This window comes from Camelina sativa, chromosome 8 (assembly GCF_030686135.1).
Source record: "Camelina sativa cultivar CO46 ecotype springtype chromosome 8, ASM3068613v1".
Classification (NCBI taxonomy): Eukaryota; Viridiplantae; Streptophyta; class Magnoliopsida; order Brassicales; family Brassicaceae; genus Camelina; species Camelina sativa.
In genome coordinates, this window is record NC_141887.1 from 4,476,113 (window position 1) to 4,493,410 (window position 17,298).

Genomic DNA, 17,298 nt, shown 5'->3' on the forward strand with positions numbered 1-17,298 from the left:
CTCCTAAACTCTCAAAAGATTTTTGAACCAAGAGACATTCAAAAAGAAGTAAAATCTGATCTCCTCATTCACAAAAAATGTATCTTCACATACAAAAGTACAACAAACCAATCTATCTATTCAGCAATTTGCCCTTTCATATCCAACTATCCAAGCTATAAGAATAGAAGAAACTTAAAAAAGGAAGACACTTTCTTTTACACCAAGTTTGGATTCTGCGGAAACCGCACACGGTGAGAGGAATAACAAATGCACAACAAGTTTAAGCCCATTGCTATCCCGAAACCCATAATCCCCGCGAAAAGCATTGCATAGATAACCGGCACCTCAAGCTGGAAAAAAAAAGAGATCTTTTCATGAGTAATATGTTTCAATAGGGAGGTCTGAGATTAAGTGTTTAAGAATTTTGCTTAAAACATATGGTTTTAGTATTACTTACTGTAGCATATAACAGATGAACAAGTAAGGCCACTAATGCAAACTCCAGAGCGGCGTATGTCCATATGTATTCTCTGATTGCTGTGAGTCCGGAGGTAACAATCAACAGTATATATTTGTGTTAGCCTGTTAGGAGACGAATAAAAGATATTGGAAATTTTCTAGAGGGAGTAGTATCATACCGAGGATGACGGCAAAAGTTGAGGCTAAGAGAGCTAAGGTGAATGAAAATGGCGCTGCGACAAAGATTGCTTGTGACTTCAAGTCACGAATCTACGAAACAAATAAGATTCCATGTTATGTAATGAAAGGTAATCTTTGTAATGAAAGATAGATCTCTGTAACGATATACTCAGGGTAAGAAAAAGGAAGCATTACCAGTAAATGTTCAAGGAAGAAGAAGTAGCAGACGGTGCTAATGAGTACAAGTACTACAAACTCTTGCCCAACACTGCACAACTTATTCGATCGTCAATTGTTAGATTTATTAAACAAATACAATCTTAAAGCGTCTGTTACCTTATGGTTTGTGGATGTGAACTCTGCTGAGTGAGTTCCCGTCTATTGGTGAGTTGATTAATTGTTGGTACACGAAGCAAAATCACTGGTAAGTTTCGGACTTCTTGTCTGCAAACATCGCAGGTTCGCGTTCCCTTTGTACTAAACCACTTAATGGCACAGTGTTCGTGAACGAGTCTGAGGTCACCTTTGCAACTGCATTCCATTTTCAGTGTGTTACCTTCTTCGCACACATCAAGACAAATCCTGCAAACTGCTTCTTCTTCAGGGATTTCCTCTTCTGTTTCTTCTGCGGGAACCGGAGTGATTTGATCTGCCAATCAAAAACAGATGAAAGAAGGAACATAAGAGTGTGAACTTGGCGTTTCACTGATCAAAGGACAATCAAATTTCTTGGAATTGATAAAGCTTCTAGTGAATCAATCTATTCCAACACTCAGCCTTCCCATGGATTCATAAAGCAACCACCAAAAGAAAAAGAAAAATGAGCTCAATAGAACATACCGCCACTTGCTTCGTTCGAAATGTGATTCTTGTTATCGTCAAAAGAAACAGCTCGTACAATGACTTTGTTTCTCCCGGGCATGGACAAGGATCTTGAAACTGATGCATGAACACTATCTTTCTGCACCAAACAAAACTCCAATCTTTACACTCTTGAAAAGAAGTTACTTTACGAAAACAAACATTACAAATCCTTCTACACACAGACATGAAAAGAACTCACATTAGATTTAGGTTGTTCACTATGAACCACAACAGCTGAAACAGGAGGAGTAGATGCAGCCATTGACAATCTAGCAGCATTCGTAGAAGGAAGTGACAAACACCTTTTCCAATAAGGCGAAGTGATGGAACTTGCAACAAGAGGCTTTTCACTGCTGGTTTCTGAAACACTAGGACTCAGTAGCAGTCTTCTCTCGTAGTTAGGTAGAGAAGACTTCCTTTTAAGACTCAAGTTCCGCAAGATTCCTAAAGTGGGCATAGGTCCTTTTGGTGGTATTTGGATTGAAACATCATCCAATTGGCTTCCAGTACTTGGTTGAGATCTGGAGACACCATCATCACCTTCAGTAGGAGATTCTTGTTCTTTAACCTGGTGATTTAAAAAAAAAATCTCAAGAATGGTACAATACAGAACCTTTTCTAACAATTTTACAAGGAAGCATAAGTTTTGAGAATCCAATCTCATCATAACCACAAACGAAACGAAACAAGTTGAATTGAGCTAAGAAAATTTAAATCTTGGGTTTTTTTTTTTTAGCGATTCAGCAATATACAACTAAAACCCAATAAAAACTCAAAATTTCGAATACCTGAGAAGAAGAAGAAGAAGTAGAAGGAGGAGGAGTGGAAGAAGATGACGATGAAGAACCATTAGCGGGAACACAAGTTCTGAGCGGTTGAATTGAAGATTCTTCCATTATTATAATCGAAAGCAAGTTTGATCGAACTCCAAAATAGAATCAGAGCCAAGGGGGAGAAGAAGCAAATCTTAGAAGAGGGATTTGAGAAAAAAAAAATTGTCGTTTATTTTCTGGTAAAGATTGAAGTGTGCATGCTTCTTCAGAGAATCTAGCATTTACTGCTCTTTCAGTCAATTGTATTAAAGTAAAAAAAGAAGGTAAAAAAAATCAGTCAAACTTATTAATTATTATGCTCCAATTACCTTTGTTTGTTTTTTTTATATATATAATTTTAAGTAAACAAAATAAATTAGTCAAACCCAAACACTCTAGAGTCTAAACCTGAATTAATATGGAAGAATCTGAGACTTGAACCTGCAGAAGACTCTAGTTCGCGTTTTAAGAAGCAGAAGACTCTACAAGACCAACAAACAAACAATGCAATTTGAGACTTGAGAGAGTCTTCTGCTTCTTAAATAGCCTAGGGTATAAATAAGCATCGATAAACAAGAATGATCAAAGCAAAAGATAATTAATGGATCGCATGACTCTACATTACATAATTCCTTACAAATACTGTAAGTGTCTTCTTATATGCTGATGATGATTAAGAGATCTCACACCCAAATAGATGAGATGCATGCGTTTACACAATGCAGTTTGTATCTCTCTTTTTATTTATTTATTGATTTTTTTTTTTTTTTGAGGTCAAAAGCTTATAAAGATTATTAAGTTATATGCCATCAACACAATTAACTTCGTTTTTTTTTTTTTTATTAATTGTCAAAGTTTGTACGAGGAAATTATGTCCTATCATTATCTCACTTACCAACACAAAAGAAGAGAGTATAGTATACATAGTACATTCACTTATATATTCAAGGACTCAGACCCGTGTCATCAATTATTAGGTCGACCCGGTCTCAGTCCAAATAGCACATTTGTAATATATTTGGATTGGACTAAAAATATTTGCCTAGAAAAAAAGAAAAAAAAAAAGAGCCGGGCTAGAACATCAAAAACTAAATTAATTATTTTCTAATTTACTAGATTATTTTATGATATAAAACCATAAATTATACAATCTAATATATATATATATATATAATGTACATATTATTTTATTTTATTTAAATGTACATATTTGTATAAATAAACCTCTATATGCAAAGAGACAAATACTAATGTTTTATTATTTACTTAGCACACAGTAAATTTGCTAGGTCTGTGGCGTCTGTCGCTAGTAGTCTCTCCGACGAAATTTACGATCGCCAGTAAATTAGTACCTAATTAACAAAAGCTCCCTGTATGCTTAAGACTCTTGTTGTTCGTGTTTCCTTTTGATTCTTTCTGATCTACGTAACACTGCTACGTTTAGTGTAAACGATCAAACTAAGGGCTATGATTGGTTGGGAATTCTATAGTTAAATTCTGAGAAATTGCTTAGGGTTTATAAAATCGATAGACTTGAACCACAAACAAAAATCTATGGAACGCGGAGTTGGTAGATCAAGTGGGGAAAACAGGATAAGCTCATTACCCGAAGAGTTGCTATGGCTGATACTTGACTCGTTTACGCTTAAGGATGTTGTTAGGACAAGTGTTTTGTCTTCTAGATGGAGATATTTTTGGCTACGGGTTCCTAGATTAGAGTTGAACATCTCTGACTTCCCAAATTACGATACATGTGTGAGTTTTCTCGATAAGTTCCAAAACGGATCAAACTTGTCTGAATTCAAGTTAAACGTTGTGAGACATGTCCTGGGCTTTAAGGAATCTGTGTTTGAGCCGTGTCTTAGTCGAGTTCTTAAGCACAAGATTCAACGTTTCGAAGTTGTGAATCGCATGTATTGGATACAGTTGATACCATTAACCCTTTCTGTGTGTGAGGCATTGGTATGCATAAGGCTCCATATGGTTCGGTTGAATGATTTCGGGTCTCTTTCCTTACCATGTCTCAAGATTATGCACTTAGAGTATGTTCAGTTTCCCACAAATGACGCTGTAGTAATGCTAGTCTCATGCTCTCCGGTTCTTGAAGAACTAGTAATAATATCAAACAGGACAACTGATGATGTAGGAGACATTCGCGTCTATTCAAAGTCATTAAAGAGCTTATCTCTAACACTTTGTGGTTCGATTAGTAACGTTCCATACGGAGAAGCAGTTGTGATCGATGCTCCTAGACTCAAATATCTGAGTCTCAATGGATGCCATTGCAGAAACTGCAAAATAACCAATATGGGTGCTTCCATCAAGGTTGATATTGATGTGACCTTTGATTCTACTGATAATAACTTGTGGCAAAGGAGTATCGTCCATAATTTTTTCAACAATTTTTCATGTGCGGGGGAGATGATCATCTCATGGGATACTCTTATGGTATAATATTTATTCACAATATACGTCATATTTTAGTTACTTCATATATCTCTCTTTCTGTTAGTCTCTTACTTGCTGTTTTTTTCTTCTTTTTTTTGTTTGTTTGGCAGTGCATCCAAATTAACAGGGACTTCAACCCATTACCCAAATTTCATGACATGTCCCGTTTGTGCGTTTCTATGCCCTCAGAGGCCTCTCCGAAATTGGTGCCATCAGTTCTTGAAAGCTGCCCAAATCTGAAATACCTTACCATGGTGATGATTTTGTTTAAACTTCGCAACTCTTTAACTTGAGTTCTTAAAGAAGTTTTTGTTTTTTTGTATACAAAATTTACTGATTTATGGTTTGGACTTTTGTCGATTTTTTTGTTAATTTATTGCAGAAACTGTTACCTTACAGTATAGAGGAAGAGAAATCTGGACCTCCTCCGGCTGTGTTACCTCGTTGTTTGGTATCGTCCCTTGAATCTGTTGACATCGAAAGCCCGATCACGCAGAAAGCAACTGAACTGGAACTGGTTAGATACTTTCTGGAGAACTCAGCAACACTCAAGAAGCTTGCGCTACGTTTGGATCATGAGCGTACTCGAAACAAACACAAGCGTGGTGTCTTGAAACAACTCTTTGAAATACCAAGACGCTCTAATTTGTGTCAATTTGTCATTCTTAAAACAACTCATTAGAAACTCCAAAGACAGTAGTACTCTAGAAAAACTCACCATTCGAGTCCTAGCAGCAAAAAAGTGTCTCTCACCTGTGCCTTGAAGATTCATTTGATTCGAATTCTTTGATGCGATAAATAATAACATAGATCGATATGATGATTTATATAAGTTTTATTCTATATAGTTTGTGTCAATTAGTCATTCTTTGACAGCAAGATTTTGGTGATAAGAGTCTTTTGCTTTTTTTTTTTTTTATAAACCCTCCTGAGACAGTAATCATGAAACTTACAAAGTCTTAAACCTCAAGACTGAACCTGACAAGTTATTTGATTTTGATAAGAAGTAAAACTACTTGGTTGGTTCTTGAAATGTAGAGTTTTTAATCCCTGTCACTTCATCTTCTGCTCAGTGAAGAGGACATGACGGTTGACTCGAGGATCGTACTTACGGAACTCGAGCTTCTCAAGAAGTCCCTTGGTACTCTTCCTCTTGACATAGAAGAATCCAGTTCCAGCAGCTGACACAAGACGGATGAACATGAACGTCTTCTTCCTCTTGTCCCCCATTTTTCTTCTTCACTTCAAAACACTCTACAACCATATATGAATTCCATCATTAACAATCAAATTCTCAATTCAATATTTACATCATGCGACCTTAAAAAAACTCAGACAAACCTAAAAAGAAAAGACCAAACCTTTTTCAAAATTTACACATTTGTTTTTTTTTTTGGTTTCCAGATTTTCAAAGCAAATGACCAAAATTGATTTACCCCAAAATAGCATTCGAGATGTTCCGGTGAACTAACAAAAAAGATGCAATGACGTTGTTTTTTAAAAGGCCTAGATCATTCAATCAAATCGAAGAAATGGTGCAAGAAAGCTTTGCGCTAAATCACAAAACGAAACATCAGAATTCACCGAATCACTCACAGAAGATCAAATACAGAGACGAAGCATCGGAAACTTACGGATGAAAGAAGGCGACCAGACGGCGGCGATACGACGGCAGAGAGATGAAACGGGAGTGAAAAATTAGGCACACTCTTTCAGTCTTTCTGATGATGAAAGATAGTTTTATTCTCGGCCCATTAAGTATTTTGGCTCTAATTAGGCCCATCGTGGCCCATTGTTGTCTCAGCTACTTACCTGGTTTTGTTTTCTCTCTCTCTCTCTTCTATTCCGATTGTACTCAGTAGAGAAGAAGAAGACGAAGATCCAAATCGATCCATTGAAAAGGTATGACAATGTTCGTTCTCTGCTCCTTTTACTCTTGTTAGTTTGTTGTTTGGATTCTGATTTTGATTTTGTTTTTTTTTTTCTTCTTCTCGGGATTGCGATTAGATTGGATTAATTTTGGTTTCTCCATTTCGGATTTTTGGTTTAGGGATTTCGAATTTTTTGTTTGTTTGTTGAGCGATGTCGAGTGCGGTGGACGCGACGGGGAACCCGATCCCTACTTCTGCGGTGTTGACGGCGTCAGCGAAGCATATAGGTATGCGATGTATGCCTGAGAACGTTGCTTTCCTCAAATGCAAGAAGAATGATCCTAACCCCGAGAAGTGCCTCGACAAAGGTCGTGACGTCACTCGCTGCGTTCTTGGATTGTACGTTTTCTCTGCTCATTTTTTTTTTTCGTTTTCACTCTGTTTTTGGCTCTCTTTGGTTGTTAATTGTGTTGAGGTAGCCTTATGATTATTTTGACGAAGATATTGATTGTGTAATCAAATGGTTTGATTTAGGGGTTCTCTAGTCATAATGTGTAAGCTTCGAAATTTCACGAGATTAGGAGGACCTGTAGGGATTGGATTTAGGTCTATTGAGCAAGACTGTAAACTAATTGAGCTGAAGTATGTGAACATAGCTGTTGTGACAATTCTGCCGAATCTCTTTCCAACAGGGCTTTAGCCATGAGCATGAGATCATAAAGCAAAAACACAAACATCTAGTTGTGGAAGTTTTATTGTCATCTATATCAGCCATGAATTCTTTGTTTTTTCTTCTCATGGAGCTCAAGTAGTTTGAACTTTTGAACACACAAAAAAATCAACGAGTCATTGTTTTTTTCATATGATTTAGAGTTCAGAAGAGCTATACTAGGCATAGTCGGCATTGCGATATGCTTGAATTGTGTATAATTTATGCGGCATGCCATGTATTTTCTGCATTTCACACATCTCACTCTACAATGTATTTCGAACTTAGGCTATTTACATTTCGTATATCGCTCTCGAATGTTGTCCAACTCATGTTATTTTCCTTAACTAAAAGCTATTAAGAAACCATTTGCTTCCTTGGAGTGTTGGTCTAAAACGTAGCTTTATTGTTGACAAGTTATTTACTTACTTATACAATGATCCAGTGCTGTAATAATAGTGTCCAACCATAAAAACATTTTTGAACCCATCAAGCATAGTGACCATCGATCTGCACCACTGGGACCTTAGATTATGATGTTTAGTCCATATTTAGACTTATATGGTTTCTCCTGTGAAGCGTTAATTTTGTTTTGATATGGATTTTGCAGGCTGAAGGATCTTCACCAGAAGTGCCAAAAGGAGATGGATGATTATGTTGGGTGTATGTATTACTACACAAACGAGTTTGATCTGTGTAGGAAAGAGCAAGAAGCCTTCGAGAAAGTTTGTCCCTTGAAATGAGAATCACAACAAGGTCTCTTGTTATGTTTTTAATTTGTATCTTCTAATAAAGCAAAGGTGTTCATTTTTGAACGAGCTTTACTCACTCTCTCTTGTTTGTTGTCATCCCATTTTTTCTTCTCAAATGCTTTTGTAGCGACTTCTCAAAGACAACCGAGTGACTCAATTTTCGTTGTTCAATATAATGGTTCTTTAATCAATCAGCACAGAATGGATTTCCCGATGAAATAATTGGTTGTTAGAAAGTAATGCAGTGATTAGGCTTGTGGATTATTAAGACGCCTACTGATGAACTTACACAGAGAAAGGCAAAGTCTAGACTTTAGTTTTTTCTTTTTGTCAAACAGTATAGACTTTAGTTAAATAGGCCTTTTCGAGAATATTGAAGACTTCTTTACAAATGAAATTGAGCTGTGTTATATAAGAACGAAACAAACAAACAAACAAAAGAGCAAAAAGGTAGTCAAACCCATCAAACTTAGGATTCTAGTGTTTCACTAAGAAAGCTGTCTTCTTCAAAGCCAGAAGACCATCATAGAAATACACTTGTTCTTGTTTATCAACGACTGCAAAGAAACACCATAACGTCATCACACATGTTATTAGAGATAAGAGAGTTTAATGTGAGCCAAAGACAGTTTTAGACAAAAAAAACAAAGTGATGTCAATGATGCTGGCTCTAGTCGTAGAACCAGAGAGGCATCTTGATTAAATATAATAAATGCAGCTATTTCTTTACCTCAAGGATCGAGAACGGGACCTTGACAGACTACGAGACCTTATTGGAGTAAGCACCTCTTCACGACTTCTACGGTTTCTCCTTGGGCTTTGGGACACATTATAAGACTTGTCTTTCCTCTCCTTGCGGGGCAAAGGAGAACGAGAAATAGATCTTGACCTTGGAGGAGAGTACAAATCATCCTCTCTTGCTTTACTGTGTCTGCCAAAGAAAAAAAAGGATTATAATCTCTTACATACAGAGAAAACTAACCTTTCCTAAACACAGAACACACAAAGAATGCAAACATGTTTCTACAAGACTTATCAACTTATATATAACCAGTTGACCGAATGGTATTCAAGCTCTAGGTAACCAAAACTGGTGAGTGATGAAGATGATATTTGATGAAATAACTATCCAGGTTTAGGTTTTAAGAGGAAAACACCCAAGATAAACATGTTTCTACAAGACTTATCAACTTATAAGTCTCCACTTTGTGCCTTCTCATTGTTTCATCCACATACAACTAGCAGACAACATGCACGCCTAGGAATGAGTGCCATTTGCATTCACATTTTCACATTAACGAGTTCCAAGAGTCTTATCAAAAAGAAAGTGAGCACACACAATGACACAAGTGTAAAAGATGAGAATCAAACCTTGAATCTAGCCTTGGAGGAGAACGCGAACGTGAATGAGCTGATAAACAAGAAAGGACTGGTCAGGAGGTATTTTATCTAACCATAAACTGCTGTCGTCCTGAGACATATAAAAATAAAGAAATTAAAAGCAGGTCAAGAAGCTACTTACAACGATATCTGTGCCTTGGTGATCTGTGTGAAGTCCTCTTGTAGTCCCCATGTCGACCACTATATTAAACCAAATAGAAGTTGTAAGTAACCACATACAACGACGCACTGACGCATTCACATTTACAGGGGAAAAATTTGATATAGCTACAAGAAAAAAAAGGAAAAAAAAAACAGATTTTCTACCTCGAATGGATAGTTGTACGCATTTCTTGTGGAGTTTTACGGTTCTCCTCAGCAAAAACAATGGTTATCTCACGCCCACCAATAACTTTGTGATTCATTCGCTTCATCGCCTCAGCAGCATCTTCAGCATAACGGTACTTAACAAATCCAAACCCTCTCGGCTCCCTAAACCACAAAACATCATCAAATCGTTATAGGTACCTGCTCAGACAACACCACCTACTTGAAAAAAACACCAAAAATTCCCAATAAAAACTAGTTTTATCTAGCGATTAGGTTATCAACATAATTATTTGTAATGTGAATTCTCAGAATCCGTTTACGTTGTCAACCAACAAAAGCTAAAGCTCATATATGAAACATTAACTATAAGCATCTAGTGATTACAATTAGAGACAAAGGTTGAAACATACCCAGTATAATAATTCCTCGGCAGGTATATGTCCTTGAGCGGACCAAACCGCTTAAACGAATCCCTAAGATCGTTCGGTCTGAATAAACAAAAAAAAAAAAAAACGAGCAAACATTTCAGAAATTTGAGCCGATTAAACAATATCGTTTAAAATCCACACACATGCCGATGAACAATAGAGAGAGAGAGGTAGGGAAAGAGGAGACCTAGCATCGAGAGGGAGATTACGGATGAGCAAACCAGAAGGATCAGAAGATTCGTGGTCGCGAGATGACAGGCGTTCACGGTGGCGATTATCGTCGTAGGTGGTTTTACGGTCCCGCGGTGGTGACTTGTGACGAGGACGGGGACTATAGCTTCTGCTCCGGCTCCTCGCTCTAGCCATCTCGAGAGAAATTTCGTCAAAAACAAACCCTAACCCTATTCTCTCTGTGGCAGCAAGAATGTGAATTAGGAAGTGAAATTTGGAGGGAGAGAGGATGCAATCGACGACACTGTCGGAGAGTTTCAAAACAACAACACTTGCCGGAAGCTGCTTTGCCTACGGTCTTTGGGCTTACAAATTTTTTAATACTATGGGCTTACAGAATTTTAAATATAATGGGCTTAATATATTTGAGGGAACTGATGAAATAATTTTAAAGTCACAAAATTTGAATGATACAAATGATTTGGGAGTTACACACACAATACATGATCACAATTCACAAAGATAAGATACTCTTAAGAATAAACTAGTGGTGAGGTAAATTTTTAGCTACAAGTAATCTTTATCGTGAAAACTGCGGTGGCAGCCACATGCGGAACAAGAGAGAGCCTCTGGGGTTCCTTCTTCGCCGGCTGCCATGAATTCGCCGCAACCATCTAGTGAGCAACGACCTCCCATGTGAGCCATATGGTTTTTCAAGCATTTTCCGTATTTTACTATCGCAGTTGACATATCAATCTCCTGTCCAAGTATACAACGTATTAGCACATTATCAAATTTGTGGATCATGTGACCTTGCTACTAAGTTGGAATCGGTCATGTAAGTACATCATATGATCAATCAGTTCGGTGCACGTTTGATTAAACCAAAAAAAATGATCCGGTCCAATGCAAATTCATGGTATTGTAAAGTGATTTTTAAGAAGATTTAAGATCTACAAAAAATTAATGTAAAGTCCAAAATTATCTACATTAATCGAGTTAACAATTATGTGATCGGTGTACGAACCTTTTTAACATATTTCCAATGAAAACATACATGGCAACCGCAGCCACTACAGAAGAAAGCCTCGGGCGTTCCTTCCTCTCCGCCGGCAAGAAAATGCCTACAGTGGTCTTTCGGCTCTCCATTGATCTTATTTACGCACATTCCATAAGTAACAATTTCTCTCCACTTACTCATTATACCTTGAAAATATTTATCTGATCGGAATATCTCAACTTTTCTCCTTTTTGATCGGTTGAGAGATTTGACATCTCAATGACTTTATCTTAAAAACAAAGAATCTCATCTATGAATCATAAAAATATTGGTTGACATTTTCCTCTGACTGTGTCAATTCGATTATGATACACACGTTAATGTTTTTGAAGAAAAGAAAGAAGTGAAAATCTAGATGAAGTATATAACTCAACACAATTTAGTACCCTGCTCCTGCTATTTAAGAATTTGTCAATTAAGGGATAGGATAATAATTACGGCGACAACACCCCTCTAACTACAACAAGCTTATGCATCTCCGACTAAAACTAAATTAATTTCAGAATTTTTGCCCCTATGTTCACAAACTTAGTAGTACATGTTAAATTTTACTTTCATTATCATTAGTACCAATGTACCATAATAATGTTTTATAAGCCAAAAAGCAAAATCCACCAACCCCTTTTTGTCGAATAATAGAATATTACTAATCACCGGTTCTGTGACTGCACTCTCAGTATTTGTGTATCAGCTCTTTTGTTATACACCATTTCACCAGCCGACGAAAGCAAAAAAAAAAAAAAATGGCTTTGACATTGATGTTGGCTTCTTCTAGGATTGCTTCTCATCTCAGGATCTCGTTGTCCCATCGAGCGTTTTCTTCCGGTGACTCCTGATCTCTTTTTTTTTTTTAATCGGTTTTGATTGTGTGCCTTTATTGATCTAATCGGATTTATCTGATTTTTCTGGTGTAAATAGTGGTATTAAAGGATCTGAAATACGCGGATTCACATGAATGGGTGAAGATTGAAGGGAATAAAGCGACGGTTGGTATAACGGATCACGCTCAAGAGCATTTAGGAGACGTTGTCTATGTAGAGTTGCCTGATGTGGGACGTTCTGTGTCTCAAGGTGAGAGTTTTGGCGCTGTCGAAAGCGTCAAAGCTACTAGTGATATCAATTCACCAATCTCTGGTAAGGTCCTTCAAGTCAATAAGGACCTTTCCGAGTCCCCTGCTTTGGTGAGTTCTTTTTTACTTTCCTCATCAGCATTATCGTCAGATTCGATATTAACTTGGGATGCATATCGCTAAGTAAATTCGTTTCTTGAGTGACATTCTTTGATTCTTAATTCGATTCCCTGACAGTTTAGCTGATGTATGTAATGTGCGTAAGTGGTGAGATTCTTGGTTATGTTGGATTGACAGGTGAACTCGAGCCCATATGAAGAAGGATGGATCATGAAAGTGGAGCTTAGTGATGCAGGGGAAGTGAAGAAACTAATGGATTCAGACAAGTACTCCAAGTTCTGCGAAGAAGAAGATGCCAAGCACTGAGCCTTCTTCTAGTTTTGTTCTGTTTGTCTAAGCATTTCACTGTCAGCTACATGGTCGGAAAAATCCATTTGTGTCAAATACATGAAATCAAGAGAGAAGTCTCTCTCCTTCTCGGGCTTTGATGTTTATTTTACTGGCCTTAATAATAACAAAAAGCTTTGGCATTCAGATTGGTTTAATCAAAATTATTGGCGTTCCTTGAACTATACAATAATGAAATCAGATTAAATCAAGAACAATTTGGTATATTTTTTAAAAATTTTACTAACTAATTATACTTTGGTTAACCTTAATAAATCAAGAAGATTAACCTTTGCTTAAAATAAACAAATAATTAACTCACAAGTATTATGTGACTTTTTTTTTTGGACAACAGCTTACAAGATCGGCTCACATGAGCCAATTACAAGGAAAAACGTTTACATAGGTAATGTGATATGACTCTATTCTAGCGCGACGCGCCAACTTGTTTGCAATACCATTCTGTGAACGGAGAATTAAGATTAGGAAAAAAGACAGGAACTTCTCCTTGTCTAATTCAATCTCTTCCAGATATGTCTTGCATGCAGGCTACTCGGAGGGCGAAGACACCATCTCCACCAAGTTAGAACAGTTAGTGAGGAAGACGACACTCTCGTTATCCGCTCCAATCATGCACCTCATTGCCCAAATTAGAGCTTCCACTTCTGCATGGAGAGATGAAAGACTACGGCGAAGATTAGATGCACCCATAGTGGGAGATTCCCCCTCAGGGGAAGTGCAATACCATCCTCTGTCGGTATACTGGCCTGTCACTTTTCAGGATTCATCCACGAAACATCGATAACCAGTTACATGTCTACTATCCGCAGTAAAAGCATTAACCGTGATACCAGAAGTCGACCGGGTACCCCTTTGCGGAGGTAGTCCCGTTGTTTCTTCCTGTGCCAAAAAACCAAAGTTTAGCTTCCTCCTCCGTCAGTCGCAAAATCGCTAGCGGGTTGGAATCCAAATTGCTAAAAAATTTATTATTTCTAGCCTTCCAAATATATCAAAGGATCCACGGAAAAACATCCGCCAAAGGAACCTGGTGAAATCTCCAAAATAATGAGTCCATATTTGCATAGACAGATTATGTGAATTTGTAAATATTTTTTTTTAATTAAAAATCTCTAATATATTTATCAAAAAAAATTTCATTTTCAATATACATTTCTGTTTTTTCTTTTCCTGAAAAAAAAACAAACTTATAAAATAAATAAAACAATTGACTCGTCCCTTGACTCGCCCGGGTAATCGAATTTACAAAACTCGTTCACCTAAACCCCAAACATCAAATTAAAACCCCCTCCGTCGCATCCTATTCCCATAACACGGAAGAGACGAAATGTTCGCCGCCGTATCACCGTCTTCTTTCTCGCCGACAATCATTTCTCCAGTAAGTCCTCAATTCCTCTCCTCCCCCACCATTTCTTATCCCCGAGAATCTTCTTATTTTCTTCTTACCGAAATAGTTACCTCTCGCTCTTGTAGAGCCGTAGTGGTCAGAGGAACAACCCGAGAAAATTCTCAGTGGTGAGAGCAGGATCCAAGAGGATACTTTACGGTAAAGATAGCAGAGAAGCACTACAAGCCGGTATTGATAAGTTAGCTGATGCTGTTTCCGTTACTTTAGGCCCTAGAGGTGAGACTCATTGAATCCGAATTTAGAATTGCTTCATTTGGAATTGATAAAGAACTGAGTCTTGAAATGTTTTGTTTTTGAATATGAAGGGCGTAATGTAGTGCTAGCTGAAAAAGACACAATCAAAGTTATTAACGATGGTGTCACCATTGCTAAATCTATTGAGCTTCCTGATACGATTGAGAACGCTGGAGCAACGTTAATTCAAGAGGTTATTCATTCATGGTGGCTAAATGATTCGTTCCCCTCTTTCTCCTTGTTTAGTTCATTTGTTCCAACTTTAATGAATTAGCAGCAAACCTGAAACTTTGGGGGGATGCTTTGTAATGTAGGTTGCGATTAAGATGAATGAGTCAGCGGGTGATGGGACAACAACTGCAATCATTTTGGCTAGAGAAATGATCAAAGCTGGATCTTTGGCTATTGCTTTTGGAGCTAATGCTGTTTCTGTGAAGAATGGGATGAACAAGACTGTTAAAGAGTTGGTCAGGGTGTTGATGATGAGAAGTATTCCTGTCAAAGGGAAGAGTGATGTTAAAGGTTCCTTACTACTAAGTTATTACCATAGCTAAGTTTGGTTTGACCTCATTTTTTCGAATTTTGGAATAATTTGAAAGGGATTCTTGTGTTCTGTAGCTGTGGCTTCAATCTCTGCTGGCAACGATGAATTTGTGGGGAACTTGATTGCTGAAACTGTGGAAAAGATTGGCCCTGATGGCGTCATCTCCATTGAATCATCTTCCACATCAGAAACGTCTGTTATAGTTGAGGAAGGGATGAAGGTTAGTTTCACACTTTCCATAGTTATGATTATCAAACCATTGAGTTACTGTGTCTCATGAGGAAAATTTCTTTTGTACAGTTTGACAAGGGCTACATGTCTCCTCATTTCATCACAAACCAGGAGAAATCTACTGTGGAATTCGACAAAGCTAAAATCCTTGTGACAGATCAGAAAATCACTTCAGCCAAGGAATTAGTTCCGTTACTGGAGAAAACTTCACAACTGAGTGTTCCACTCCTTATAATTGCAGAAGATATCTCCGCGGAAGTGCTTGAGATACTGGTGGTGAACAAGAAGCAAGGTTTGATTAATGTTGCTGTTGTGAAATGTCCAGGAATGTTGGATGGGAAAAAGGCTTTGCTACAAGACATTGCACTCATGACAGGTCCCAATCATCTGTACTTTCCATGTTGATTTTCACACGACATATTTCACTTGCTAACATGGCATATGATATAAAACAGGAGCTGATTATCTTTCCGGAGATTTAGGCATGTCTCTCATGGGAGCAACTTCAGACCAGCTGGGTGTTTCTCGGAGAGTAATAATTACAGCTAATTCGACAACTATAGTTGCAGACGATTCAACTAAACCGGAGATTCAGGCAAGAATTGCTCAGATGAAGAAGGATCTAGCTGAGACAGATAATTCATATCTTTCAAAAAAGATCGCAGAGAGAATTGCTAAGCTCACAGGAGGCGTGGCTGTAATAAAGGTCCGATTTTACGATAACCCCTTTTTTGTTTATAATATGCTGCAACAACTTGGGATGTCAACAGAACTTAATTTCTACCGTAGTAAGACACAAAAAAAAAAAAAAAAAAAACTGCTTCAGCTCTTGATAGTTCGTTTGAGTCCTCGTGAAAATATCAGGTTAACACTGTCTTAATTCAGGTGGGAGGACACACTGAAACAGAACTTGAGGACAGAAAACTTAGAATAGAGGACGCGAAGAACGCTACATTTGCAGCCATGAGAGAAGGTATAGTTCCAGGTGGTGGTGCCACTTATATTCATCTTTCAGATGAGATCCCGAGAATCAAGAAGAATTTACTGGAAGATTTATATGAGCAGATAGGTGCAGACATTGTAGCGACGGTAGGAAAACTGAATGACGAAACCAAACCTGTTTCATAACCATTCTGGTTTCGTTAAAAAGTCGCTTCTCTTTTTGTTTGCAGGCGCTCACAGCACCTGCAATGGCCATAGCAACCAATGCCGGGGTTGGTGGATTAGTTGTAGTGGAGAAAACCAGAGAGCTCGAATGGAGAAGTGGTTACAACGCAATGTCTGGAAGGTATGAGGATCTTCTGAACTCTGGAATAGCAGATCCTTGTCGGGTTTCAAGATTCGCCCTCCAAAATGCGGTTTCTGTTGCCGGGATAGTTCTCACGACTCAAGCTGTGCTCGTGGAGAAAATCAAACAGCCTAAACCTGCCGTTCCTCAAGTTCCTGGCATACCTACCACATAATCACCAAAATAGGTAACAAGCACAAAGACCAAACTCTTTCAGCAGAATTTTGTCTGGTGATGCAATGATATGTGCACAGTATGAAAAAAAAAGAAGATTATTGGAATCATTGTGGCTTAATCTGGAAGCCAAACTTGTTCTCTCGACTCAATTAATTATCAGACAAAGCAAGAAAATTGCCTTGTAAAGCAAGATTACTACGTTGTAAAACCTGATTCCTTAATTTTTTAATATACAGATATGTTTTATATCCATTTCATTTTGTGCTTATAAAGCGACATGTCTTCTATTTAATGTATATGCAAATGTTTTCATCATCCAATAAGCCAACGATTAAGTCAAATAAGCATTTTCAATGGTACTCAAAAGTCTACTCCAATATTAAGCAACCCATCAATACTTGGTAACTTTCTTCTTATTCTAGAGGAACTCGGCTT

General features: G+C 37.6%; 6 protein-coding genes, 1 long non-coding RNA gene and 1 pseudogene across 10 annotated transcripts; 4 read left to right on the forward strand and 4 right to left on the reverse strand.

Moving 5' to 3' along the window:
* Nucleotides 1–43: 43 nt before the first annotated feature.
* On the reverse strand, nucleotides 44–2,924 carry LOC104706190 (uncharacterized). The gene is made up of 8 exons (XM_010422350.3): nucleotides 2,274–2,924; nucleotides 1,685–2,053; nucleotides 1,462–1,582; nucleotides 958–1,270; nucleotides 817–889; nucleotides 621–711; nucleotides 440–519; nucleotides 44–332 (listed from the first exon to the last, which is right to left on the reverse strand). The coding sequence occupies exons 1-8, from the start codon at nucleotides 2,379–2,381 to the stop codon at nucleotides 198–200; spliced, it is 1,290 nt and encodes a 429-aa protein (XP_010420652.2). The 5' UTR covers nucleotides 2,382–2,924; the 3' UTR covers nucleotides 44–197.
* Nucleotides 2,925–3,851: 927 nt separating this feature from the next.
* LOC104709220 (F-box/FBD/LRR-repeat protein At5g18770 pseudogene) lies at nucleotides 3,852–5,427 on the forward strand (annotated as a pseudogene).
* Nucleotides 5,428–5,626: 199 nt separating this feature from the next.
* On the reverse strand, nucleotides 5,627–6,483 carry LOC104706191 (uncharacterized). The gene is made up of 2 exons (XM_019228983.2): nucleotides 6,380–6,483; nucleotides 5,627–5,999 (listed from the first exon to the last, which is right to left on the reverse strand). Exon 2 carries the CDS (start codon nucleotides 5,973–5,975, stop codon nucleotides 5,799–5,801), a length of 177 nt encoding a protein of 58 aa, XP_019084528.2. The 5' UTR covers nucleotides 5,976–5,999; nucleotides 6,380–6,483; the 3' UTR covers nucleotides 5,627–5,798.
* On the forward strand, nucleotides 6,272–8,268 carry LOC104706192 (NADH dehydrogenase [ubiquinone] 1 alpha subcomplex subunit 8-B). Of its 2 annotated transcripts, none has more exons than XM_010422351.3 (3): nucleotides 6,272–6,647; nucleotides 6,796–7,015; nucleotides 7,936–8,268. In XM_010422351.3, exons 2-3 carry the CDS (start codon nucleotides 6,828–6,830, stop codon nucleotides 8,066–8,068), a joined length of 321 nt encoding a protein of 106 aa, XP_010420653.1. In that variant the 5' UTR covers nucleotides 6,272–6,647; nucleotides 6,796–6,827; the 3' UTR covers nucleotides 8,069–8,268. The 2 variants fall into 2 exon arrangements, with proteins under 2 accessions (XP_010420653.1, XP_019083881.1); XM_019228336.2 differs by having other exon boundaries at nucleotides 6,537–6,647; nucleotides 6,753–7,015.
* A 154-nt stretch (nucleotides 8,269–8,422) lies between these two features.
* On the reverse strand, nucleotides 8,423–10,724 carry LOC104706193 (serine/arginine-rich SC35-like splicing factor SCL28). 2 transcript variants are annotated; one of them, XM_010422352.3, is made up of 7 exons: nucleotides 10,403–10,724; nucleotides 10,198–10,275; nucleotides 9,785–9,949; nucleotides 9,600–9,658; nucleotides 9,449–9,488; nucleotides 8,808–9,008; nucleotides 8,423–8,634 (listed from the first exon to the last, which is right to left on the reverse strand). In XM_010422352.3, exons 1-7 carry the CDS (start codon nucleotides 10,579–10,581, stop codon nucleotides 8,628–8,630), a joined length of 729 nt encoding a protein of 242 aa, XP_010420654.2. In that variant the 5' UTR covers nucleotides 10,582–10,724; the 3' UTR covers nucleotides 8,423–8,627. The 2 variants fall into 2 exon arrangements, with proteins under 2 accessions (XP_010420654.2, XP_087318424.1); XM_087462298.1 differs by lacking the exon at nucleotides 8,423–8,634 and having other exon boundaries at nucleotides 8,804–9,008; nucleotides 10,403–10,710.
* A 61-nt stretch (nucleotides 10,725–10,785) lies between these two features.
* LOC104706194 (uncharacterized) lies at nucleotides 10,786–11,597 on the reverse strand. The gene is made up of 2 exons (XR_015564613.1): nucleotides 11,414–11,597; nucleotides 10,786–11,145 (listed from the first exon to the last, which is right to left on the reverse strand). It is a non-coding gene; the product is annotated as an uncharacterized LOC104706194 (long non-coding RNA).
* A 244-nt stretch (nucleotides 11,598–11,841) lies between these two features.
* On the forward strand, nucleotides 11,842–13,108 carry LOC104706196 (glycine cleavage system H protein 2, mitochondrial). Its single transcript, XM_087463607.1, has 3 exons — nucleotides 11,842–12,271; nucleotides 12,365–12,627; nucleotides 12,814–13,108. The coding sequence occupies exons 1-3, from the start codon at nucleotides 12,190–12,192 to the stop codon at nucleotides 12,940–12,942; spliced, it is 474 nt and encodes a 157-aa protein (XP_087319733.1). The 5' UTR covers nucleotides 11,842–12,189; the 3' UTR covers nucleotides 12,943–13,108.
* A 1,051-nt stretch (nucleotides 13,109–14,159) lies between these two features.
* LOC104706197 (chaperonin 60 subunit alpha 2, chloroplastic) lies at nucleotides 14,160–17,115 on the forward strand. 2 transcript variants are annotated; one of them, XM_010422355.2, is made up of 9 exons: nucleotides 14,160–14,359; nucleotides 14,455–14,605; nucleotides 14,695–14,816; nucleotides 14,938–15,145; nucleotides 15,242–15,387; nucleotides 15,468–15,774; nucleotides 15,854–16,104; nucleotides 16,284–16,487; nucleotides 16,571–17,115. In XM_010422355.2, exons 1-9 carry the CDS (start codon nucleotides 14,309–14,311, stop codon nucleotides 16,859–16,861), a joined length of 1,731 nt encoding a protein of 576 aa, XP_010420657.1. In that variant the 5' UTR covers nucleotides 14,160–14,308; the 3' UTR covers nucleotides 16,862–17,115. The 2 variants fall into 2 exon arrangements, with proteins under 2 accessions (XP_010420657.1, XP_010420658.1); XM_010422356.2 differs by having other exon boundaries at nucleotides 14,203–14,359; nucleotides 14,695–14,830.
* The last annotated feature ends 183 nt before the right edge of the window (nucleotides 17,116–17,298 follow it).